This window comes from Petaurus breviceps, unplaced genomic scaffold (genome assembly GCF_028583685.1).
Source record: "Petaurus breviceps papuanus isolate PSGF00001 unplaced genomic scaffold, PetGlider_PUasm1.0 90808, whole genome shotgun sequence".
NCBI lineage: Eukaryota > Metazoa > Chordata > Mammalia > Diprotodontia > Petauridae > Petaurus > Petaurus breviceps.
The window spans coordinates 4,905,634-4,916,405 of NW_027187349.1; the positions used below are offsets into that span (position 1 = coordinate 4,905,634).

At 38.9% G+C, this 10,772-nt stretch overlaps 1 protein-coding gene across 3 annotated transcripts in view; it reads right to left on the reverse strand.

Moving 5' to 3' along the window:
• PRKN (parkin RBR E3 ubiquitin protein ligase) overlaps positions 1 to 10,772 on the reverse strand; it is a 1,996,139-nt gene that overhangs the window by 311,176 nt on the left and 1,674,191 nt on the right. For all 3 annotated transcript variants that reach the window (XM_069070393.1, XM_069070394.1, XM_069070395.1), the window contains one exon: positions 8,742 to 8,803. In XM_069070393.1, coding sequence (XP_068926494.1) covers positions 8,742 to 8,803 — 62 coding nt within the window. The remainder of the gene's footprint in view (positions 1 to 8,741; positions 8,804 to 10,772) is intronic.

Genomic DNA, 10,772 nt, shown 5'->3' on the forward strand with positions numbered 1-10,772 from the left:
GAAGGAAGGAAGGAAGGAAGGAAGGAAGGAAGGAAGGAAGGAAGGAAAGAAGGAAGCAATGAGGTAGAGAAAAGAAGGCAATACATTCTAAGCATGGGAAACAGTAAACATGGAGATAAGACAACAGTATCATTTGTTGGGGGAAGAGAAAGATGCCCAGCTGGGTTGAATCATAAACTATGGAAAGGAGAGGCTGAAAGGTTGGTATCAGGTTGTTAAAGAATTTAAAAATCAAACAGAAAAGTTTATATATTATCCTAGAGGCAATAAGGTGTCATTATAGTTCAGTGAGTAGGGGAATAACATGATTAGATTTGTGCTTAAGGAAAAACACTTTGGCAGCTGAAAAGAAAATGCCCTAGAGTGAGGAGAGACTTGAAGCACCAATTAGGAAATCACTTCAACAGTCTACGTGAAGTAAAGAGCTAAACTAAAATAGTGTCTGTGTGAGTACAATAGAGAGAGACAAGGGGTCAGATGCAAGATACCTTATGGAGATAGAAATGGTTAGATTTGGCAGTTGAATAGAAACAGCATGAGCCAGAGGGAACAGCTGAAGATAATGCTGATGTTATAAACATGAAACATCTGAAGAACTGCAACATGTCCAAGAGAAACTGGGTACTGTGATAGAATGTGGAGCTTTAGGAACAAGGTAGAGTTCTGTCTTCTATATACTGAATTTGAGATGCCCTAGGACATCCAGTATGAATTGGCCACTAGGCAGCTGGTGATATGGAACTGAAGTTCTGCATAAAGACAATGGCTAAACCTATGAAAGCTTATCAGGTCACCAGAAGAAAACCACAGAGCTTTATGGTATACTTCCACTTAGGGGTTCATGCTATGTATGCAAGATGAGCCAGCAAAGGAGTCTAAAATGACATGATTAGGACGAGAACCAGGACTATCCCATCATAAAATTTGCAACAGAGGAGAGAAAATTATCCTGAAAAATAAGAATAAAGTTATGATTAAGATGAGTTTAGGCATCATCTTAAGGACACACTAGGTGGATTATGATAAGAGTGAATAAAGGAATCAGAATTAGGAGTCTAAGTACTTAAAATCTGGGGTAATCAATTCAGGAATGAAATGAAGTCCTTAAGAATGAAATGTTGGAGACCCAATAGGAATAAATTCCAATAAAGGAGAAAAAGAGAAATTGTCTAAATAGAATGATAGGAGCTCTTCAGGTAACTGATCAAACTACTTAAATATTAACAAGACATTAGTAGAAGATGAAAGCAAGGCTAGAGAAGATAAATGCAAAAGTCTGGCATAGTACTTTAAGGACATTGTCAGGAGTGCTAAAGCCCAGAATGAGCTAAGACTGGTTGGGAAAATTAGACAACACCACAACCACCAAGTAAACAAAAAAAAACCCCAAAACTCATAGCTTTATTGGTGAAAAGATCAAGGAGGGGATAGGATTAATGCCCTGGGTGATAAATGAGGGAGAGCAAAGCTACTCAATTCTTGTTTCAGTACTGTTTTCTCTACCAAGGAGCATGAATGTTAGAGTGCAAAAATATAGGTAACTGGGAAAATAAATACAGGCTTTAATTTCACACTCACTGCCTTTGTGACCTTGGGCAAGTTCCATAACTTTCCTGTGCTTTCCTTTACTTATCTGTAAAATGAGGGAGTTTGAATAGATGGCTTCTGGGGCCCCTTCACTCTGGATCATTAATTCTATGTTAGTATCCAAGATGATAATAACAACTAACATTTCTATAGTATGGAAGTGTTTGCAAAGCCATCTTTACATATACTTAACACCAGTCAAGTAAGATTGGTGCTATAATATCCCCATTTTACAAAGGAGGAAATTGAGGCTTTTGTAAAGTTCAGTGAATTGTCCAAAGTCAGGCAGTGAGTTAAAATCAAAGGGAAACATGGATAAACAAACCATAGTATGTGGTATAATAGAATATTATGGTATTTCAAATAATAATGAAATTGAAAAATAGGTACAGAAAGAAATGTAAAAATTTACACAAGCTGATACAAAATGAACAGAGATAAGAAACCAATATACATGCTGACATGTATAATACAAATGGGGATAACAACAACCATAAAACAAGTGGAAATGAATACTAAAAATTATAAAGAACAACTTTGGTCCCAAAGAAGATATGAGAAGACACTTCCCTCTACTCTTTGCAGAGGTAGAGGCCCCATGGGTATAGAGTGTTGCATATGGTGCATTTTTCAATGTGCTCAAGTGTTTCACTGAATTTTTCTCTTCTCCCTCCCCCCCATTCTTTATTATAAGGAATAATTCTTTGGGAGGATAGGGAATTGGAGGTGGGAAGAAATCTAGGTGATATAAAAACATCAATAAAAATCCATCAATCCTCCTAAAAAAGAGCCAGTGGTAAAACCTGAACCCAGATCCCTCTAGTGCCAATACCCATACTCTTTATATTATATAGTTTTGCCTCTCAAGTATAGCCTCAAACTCTGAAATAAGTAATTAATGTCACTGTTAACATTCTTTGAGGTCATTAGAATGTAAGCTCCCTTAAGGGCAATGACTTGCTTCTTAGTCTCTTTTTTGTATCCCTAGTACTTAGCACAGTGCCTAGCAGATAGTAAACCTAGTAAGTGTTTATTGATCGACTTTTGAATGTTTCTGGAGATTAACAGAGAGCTAATGAAGGACTGGAGAAGGACAAATATCTATTTTTTTAAAGGAAATCTATACCTACCCAGCAAAACTGAGTATAATACTTCAGGGGAAAAAATAGATATTCAATGAAATAGAGGACTTTCAAGAATTCTTGAAGAAAAGAACATAGCTGAATAGAAAATCTGACTTTAAAATACAAGAATCAAGAGAAATATGAAAAGGTAAATGGGAAAGAGAATGAACTGTTTACATTCATACTTGGAAAGATGTTATTTGTAACTCATGAGACTTTCCTCAGTATTAGGGTGGTTGGAGGGTATATACATAATACATATACACATACACAGACATATATACACATAGACATATGTATGTTTACACACACACAATATGTAGATAGTGGGCAAAAGGTGAGTTGAATATGAAGGGATATCTAAAAATAAAATTTAGGGGTGAAAGAGGAATATAATGGGAGGAGAAAGGGAAAGATAGAATGGAATAAATTATCTCATATAAAAGATGCAAGAAAAAGCTTTTACAATGGTGATTGTAAAGCCAAGCACAAGCAGCTTTCCAGAGGACAACTGCTGTGAATAGCTTCATGATTCTGATTACATAGTATAGTGAACTCTCTATTTATTCAGCAGTAAATTAGAGCAAAACATTCACAGAAATCAAAGTACAGCATTCACAATGTTATGACATAACAATTTGTCACTAAAATGGCCACATAGTTTTCACCAAAGTGGTCACATAGTTTTAAGCAAAGTACAATCATTTAGTAACTCAGTCATTTAGTAACTCCTTCATTCAATCATCCTCAAGGAGGCTTGTCTCCTTAATGGGCACAAAGTACAAAGGTCAAAGTTCTCCACCCCTAGGTCACATTGTCTTAATCTCTTCAATCAAAAAGTTTTCTTTCTTCTTAATTGGAGAAGTCCTTAACTAAATTACCTAAATGTTCTCCACCCACTATGCCACAGTAAATCTTGATCTTCTCAGTTTGCATTAAATATACAAGGAGAGGTCTTTTCATCTTGACTTGAGGCAGGCTCTCAGCTTCGATGGTTCTTCTTCCATGGTCCCAGCTCCTGCCCAAATCTACCCAACTATTACATGAGTTCAAAGGCAGACAGCTCTCAATTCCTTGTCCAGCTCCTTGTGCAGTTCCTGTTCCATGTTGAAGCTCACAGTGTCTAGTCCACCGCAAGTCCTTCATAGTTTCTGTTCCTGGGAAGACAAAGCTTAACAAAGTCACAATAACATTTACTCACATTGCCGGCATCCTCATCAATTCACTCTCTGCCTGTGAAATCAACATAGACCCAACAACATGGTCTGAGAAATCAACACAAATCATCAGTATAGTACCAGGACCTCTTAAAACACCAGTAAGACCCTCCACCAAGATTTCTGTAAACATACAACCAGAAAATCCTCTTTCAGGTCTTCTGAACCAGCAGCAAGGTCCCAGGGCTGGTGTAACAACAGCAACATCCTCTATCAACAGACAAATCTGACAAAGTAACATCAAAACAGACAGACAAAGTAACAGTACCACAGCCATGCTTCCTCCCAGTTCTCCTCTCTTCTCATTTCTCAGTTCTTCTCAATTCTCTTCTTAGTTCTTCTCAGTTCTCAGTCCTCAGTTCTACCACCATAAGTTCTATTCTCAAATTCTGCTCTCAATTTGTAGCAGTTCTCAGAAGTTCACAGGATCCTATCAGTTCTCTCTCTCTTTCAGCAATTCTGTCTCTCTAGCTTGGGCTTTTCCTTATATATGGTATTAGCTCCTCTCTGTTCTGCCCCTTCCTGTTACATCAGCAACTTCCTTCCACTGTGGGATTCACAACTTCTGGATCTTAATACTTGATACAATCATGAACTTGAAATAAGGTGCTAAGTACCTGTTTGACTGAAAATACAAGGGGCAGGGAAGATCTTCAAATCCCCATTATCGTTACAGTGGGGAAGAGTGGGGAAGTGAGAGGGAATGAAGGAACTTTACTTATTGGATTTGACTTAAGGAAGGAATAACATACACACTCAATTGAGAATTTTACTCTGCAGGAAAGTAGGGGAAAGGGGATGGGGGGAAGGGCATGATAGAGGGCAGGGTAGATTGGGGGAGGGAGTGGTTGGAAGTAAACACTTTTGAAGAGGGACAGGGTCAAAGGAGAGAATAGAGTAAATGGGAGATGGAATAGGATGGAGAGAAATATAGTTAGTCTTATACAACATGACTATTCTGGAACTGCTTTGCATAGCTACACATGCATAACCTATATTGAATTTCTTGCCTTCTCAATGAGTGTGGGTGGGGAGGGAAGAAGGGAGAGAATTTGTTATTCAAAGTTTTAAAAACAAATGTTAAAAATTGTTTTTACATACAACTGGGAAATAAGATGTATAGGCGATGGTATAAAGAAATCTATCTTGCCCTACAAGAAAGTGAGGGGAAGGAGGAGGAGGGGCGAGAGGAGGAGAAGGATGAAGAAGAGAGAGATGGAGAACCCACCCTGGGAATTTCTGTGTATATTCCGGGGCTTCACACACCACCCCCAAAGAAATTATTATAGACCTGTAAAATAGATTGCTTTATAATAATGCATATTAAAAAAAGAAAATCTAATGGAGTCTGCAAATTATAAACCAGTGAGCTTAATCCCTGACAAAAAAAATGGAATACATTATTGATGGTATATTTGTTGACATCTAGAAAAGGAAGTGGGGATCATAAAGAACTAGTGTGGTTTCATCAAAGGAGGAGGAGGGAAAGATAAGGAGTCCAGAGGGTATGTGATCTAAAAGATCCAACAGAATCAAGCCCTCTCTGAAGGAAAATGCCAGAGGCCAAGTTTCATACAAAAAGAAGAGGAACAAAGGCTTTAGGAGAAAAGAAGGAATTTCTGGGAACAGGGGACAACTGGGCAATGACTGCTGATCAAGACATTAGTTGGTTTTGTTGTTGTTGAGTTGTTTCATTTGTTTCCAACTCTCTGTGACTCCATTTGGAGTTTTCTTGGCAAAGATACTGGAGGGGTTTGCCATTTCCTTCTCCAGCTCATTTTACACATGAAGAACTGAGCCAAACAGGGTGACACAGACAGGGTCTGAGGCCAGATGTGAACTCAGGTCCTCCTGAAACCAGGGCTGGTGCCCTATCCACTGTGCCACTTAGCTACCCTTATTGGTTTTAGGAGTCACAGAACTGCAGCTCTGGTGAGGAGTTCTCTAAGGGGAGCTAGAAGATTGTAGACAAAGTGATGGCTGCTACAAGCCACAGAAGCAGGAGCTGACCGCCCCCCCCCCCCCCGGGGGGAAGGAAGTGGGCCACAGATGGGAACTTAAAACTGGTACTTGATACAAGACTTGTCCAGCAGTACTTCAAGCTATATTTCTCAATAACTGACTAAGATTCAAGGATTGGAGGGACGGGTTACGAAATGACACTCATCTGGAGGTGGGATATATAACTATTCTCTCATCGTAGGGGATAGAAGACTAGTATTATTCTGTTCATTAATACACGAAATTAATATTTATCTTTAATTTCTTCTATTTTATTATTTTTCAATCAGCAAAAATTTGCCTCTCTTCCCTCCCACCATGAGAACGAAGGAAAAACAAAACACTTGTTACAAATATGCCTAGTCAAGCAAAAAAAAAATTCTATATTGGCTACATCCAAAAAAAATTTTATAGGTTACATTCTGAGTCCTTCAGCACTTTATGTAGAAGTAGTTGGTTTGTTTCATTATTAGTCTCTGTAATTATAAATTGTATTTATATGTGCTTATTGTTAACCTTAAAGGAATGGCGCTTGAAGGAGTGGTCCTTAAAATTCCTTATAGGACAACTAGAAATAAGGTAAATTCAGATGATCTCAGGGTTATTCTGGGTGGGTACATAAAAACAAGAGACTGTTCCAAGAACAAACTTGGGTCTTCACAAGTTCAGAGCTTGGGTTCTGAAGTTTATCCCCTGAAGATATTTGAGGAGACAAATAACATGACTAGAAATATTCACAAAAAAACATGGCACTGTGTCATGAAAAATATTTTGGAAAGGCAAGAGTCTATAACAATAGTCTAGGTGGTTGGTGCTTAGGACCTGAAATAGGGTGATGGCAATGGCAATGGCAAGAGAGAGGAGCAGATGCATGGGAAAGGGAGAAATTTGGTAGGTTGGTTAGAAAGATTTCTTTGGGCACTGTAAGAGAAAGCAAAGCTTGTTAATTCAGCAGACTAACAATGTTATAACCTATTGTGCCTTAATGATTTTAATAATACTTCAAAAAAATATTTGCCACAGGAAAGCCATAATATACATAACCTATCCATGGTCAATCAAACTGAAATACAGCTGTGCAAAAACATTTTTAAATTCCATATATATTTAGCCAGATGTATTGATATCACTGGTACATTTCCTTCCAATAAGACTACCCAACTAATATACAGCCTTAGAGAGTGGCTCAGAAACACAAAACAGTTTCTTGTTATTTCAGTCTTGCCTGACTGTTCATGATCTCATTTGGGGTTTTCTTTGCAAAACACTGGAGTGCCTTGCCACTTCCTTCTCCAGCTCATTTTACAGATGAGGAAATTGAGGGAAACAGGGTTAAGTAACTTGCCCAGGGTCACACAGCTAGTAAGTGTCTGAGGTCAGATTTGAAATTGGGAAGATGAGTCTTCCGAACTCTAAGACAGGCACTCAGACTACTGAACCACCCAGCTGCCCTTTAAGTGACTAATGGCAGCTAAGAAGTATCAGAGGCAGCATTTGAACACACACCTTCCACATTCCAGGTCGAACATTTTCTCCACTACTGTATGTGATCTCATAAAAATTTTTATTATTTTCCAGTCAGCAAAAATCCAGCCCTCTTCCCCTCAACATCTCCCCACCTACCTCCTATTGAAAAAGAAGGAAAAACAAAATCCTTTTTACAAATATACATAAACAAGCAAAAATATTTCCCCATAGCCAGTGTCCAAAAATGTTTACAACCATTTAAAAGATGATATGCTTTTTTGAATGTTGTGTGGTTTTTACTTTGCCTTGTTTTGGACTGGTAGTTTGATTATACTGGTACAGAGAACTATGAATGAGGAAAGTCCTTCTCCCAATGCATACCAACACTTGCTCTATGACTTGGCATCTTAGATAATTACCTATAGTACTCAGAAATTAAATGACTTGTCCAGGGTCACACAGCCAATTTGTATCCGAAGTGGTACTTAAACCCAAGTTTTCCTGAGTTTAAGCCAGATAGATAGCCTCTATCCAACGTGGTATGCTGAGCTACATCTCAGGTTTTAAATAACCTACTGCATAAATAAACCACTCTCCATAGGAAGAGCTAAGAGGTGTCAAAGGCACAAGTTCCAGGCCTGGAGTCAGGAAGACTTGAGTTCAAATCCTGCCTCAGACACTTGCTAGCACTATGACCTGGACAAGTCACTTAACCTCTGTTTGCCTCAGTTTCCTCAACTGTAAAATGAGCTGGAGAAGGAAATGGCAAATCACTCTAGTATCTGTACCAAGAAAACCCCAAATGGGGTCACAAAGAATCAGACATGATTGAAATGACTGAACCATAGGAATCACATATGTTCAAACTCATGCAGAATGTTACTGTATCAGAAGATATACACTAGAAAATACGTAGACAAAATATAAGAACAATATGCAAGAACCCTAGACTGAACACACAGACACTCCCATCCCTCCTGACAACACCCACATAGTCTCATCCACCAAAACCAAACCCGACAAGGTTTCCACCATGATTCCCTCAGGCATAGTTCATATCCATACGTATTTGTTTGCTTGTCGGCCACTGTGTAGTGCCTGTTTACTTCTAGAGTCCTGACTTGAAAAGCTGTGGCAGATAGCAGATGTAGCAATTAATAACCTGTCAAGGCTGATGGATAGGATTTAAAAAATGCTCTCACACATCTCCTCTGTGTTTTTCTTCCCCATTTAGGGGCGCTGGGGGTCATCAGACACACACTGTTTCCCTGGAGAGCTATGGAGTTGTCTCATTAGTATCTGCCTTTTGTGACACTATCACACAGCCTTTGAGATGTTAACTCACCTGTTCTTCCCCAAGAATTCTGAAGTGATGAAGCTCTTTAATCAAGGAGTCTGGACAGCCAGCTGTTGAAAAGAAAAATTAATCTTAAAAATCGTAGGCAATGTTTTAGAGGTAATATAAGTATAAGTATTTTCATACCCATAAGAAGATCAGAGAATCATAAATATAGATCTGGGAGGGACATCTTTTTCAATCCCCTCATTTTAGAGATGAGAAATTTGATGTCTAGAGAGGACAAGTCACTTGCCCAAGGTCATACTGGTAGTTACTGAAAAAGAGATGATTTGAAATAGGTCCTCTGATTCCAAATTCAGTGTTTCCTCCCACTGTATCACACTGAAGGTCAGTCCCATTGCTCTTTGAGCATACACATGGGCCTATCTATGCACACATATATGCAAACATACCAAGGGAACATTTCTATAAAAGATGCCTTAGGTTTGGGGTAGCTTTTCAGGGCTGGCTGTGATTCTGTCCATGTTCATGCCCTGGTCCCACACAGTTTCTGGTTTTCAGGTTGACTCATCTATAGATGTGTAGCCCAAGAATGATCGTATAGGAATAGTTTGAGATTGCTGTTGGGGGTTGGGAGGAGTTTGGTGATTTGACAGAGTGTCATTATTTATGCTATGTAGCTCAATCACTCTCAGGGCCAGGGCTCTGCATATAATACACACCAATAACTTTCAGTACCCTATTTTGGTCCCTAGCATTCCAAAGCAACAACTTCCTGTTTTGATAATATCAGTCATTAGGTAAGTCAACCCAGCTCTTCAATGGCAATGAACACTCATTCTCCACTCTCTACCCCCTTCTCCCAACAAACTAACTCCCACTAGCTCCCACTCCAAGACAGGAACTTGACTATCCAAATACTCTCCATTCAGGTCAGGCAGTGTAGTCCCAGATATTTAATATGAAAATCTGGCAACATGAGGGAAGGGATAATTTCCTTTGGTAATAACAATCAGAAAGGATTAAACTAATTAATATCCAATTAAAACATTCACTTTTCCATAGCACTGCAGATATTTTAAATCATCATTTACTGTCAGAATTAATGTTTGAAAATAAATGAAAACAATGTCAGAATATATTTCAAAATGCATTATCAACCAAATGCTCAGTGGCAACATTTAACCAATTTTGGGCCCCTACCACAGGATTTCATGTCTAAGAGACAGCTCCAAATGCTATTCCCTTCTCCCATGTGCTTTAGGCCCTTCAGCAAAGGAATCAGGGTATTATAATCACAACAGCACCTAATAATAGTATCTTTCTTTTAGGAAAAATGGTTGTAAAAATTGCCTCTATAAATCTGGAATATATTCTCTCATAGATACACATAATTCCAGTGGGAAGACTTTACAGAAAATTCAACAGTAGCAAGCTACATACATGTATAGGGAACCAGTTAACCCAGGCCTATATAGCACTGTATTTTCTCAAAGTTCCTTTTCTGCTTGTATGAAGCTCCCCACACAGACTAACATTTCTGGTAAGTGGATTGCTCAGATCCAAGGACAGCTCTTCAACCCCACTCAACTCTCAATTCAAAACTAGTTCTCCCTCAAATTCACAGTTGCCTGTCTTCACTGCTACCAGTCCTCATATTCCTTGAAACCACTTCCTCCTGGGAGTCCCTCCCCTTATGCGTCTGCATGGAGAGTAGATGCACCCGCATTCTTAACTGTGGTTTAAATCGACTCCCCAAGTTGTTCAACTCACAGGGTGCGTCCCTTCTTGAGCATATAGGTTTAGCTCCAAACTCCCTACTTTGGAAAGTCCACTGTTCTGACTGATGGGAGTTTTATGTAGCATACTATATCTATGCAGACCCCAGCCATGCTTTACGCCCAGATCATCTTTTTAGGAGTCACTTTGTGCATACCCTACCTGAGACTCTAGTACTGGAACCATATCATTCTATTGGAATTCTACTGAAAAGAGAGCATTACTGTACTTCCTTAATGAGTTCATTCACTGTCCCAGAGGTTCCCAAACTTATTTGGCCTACTGCTCCCTTTTCAG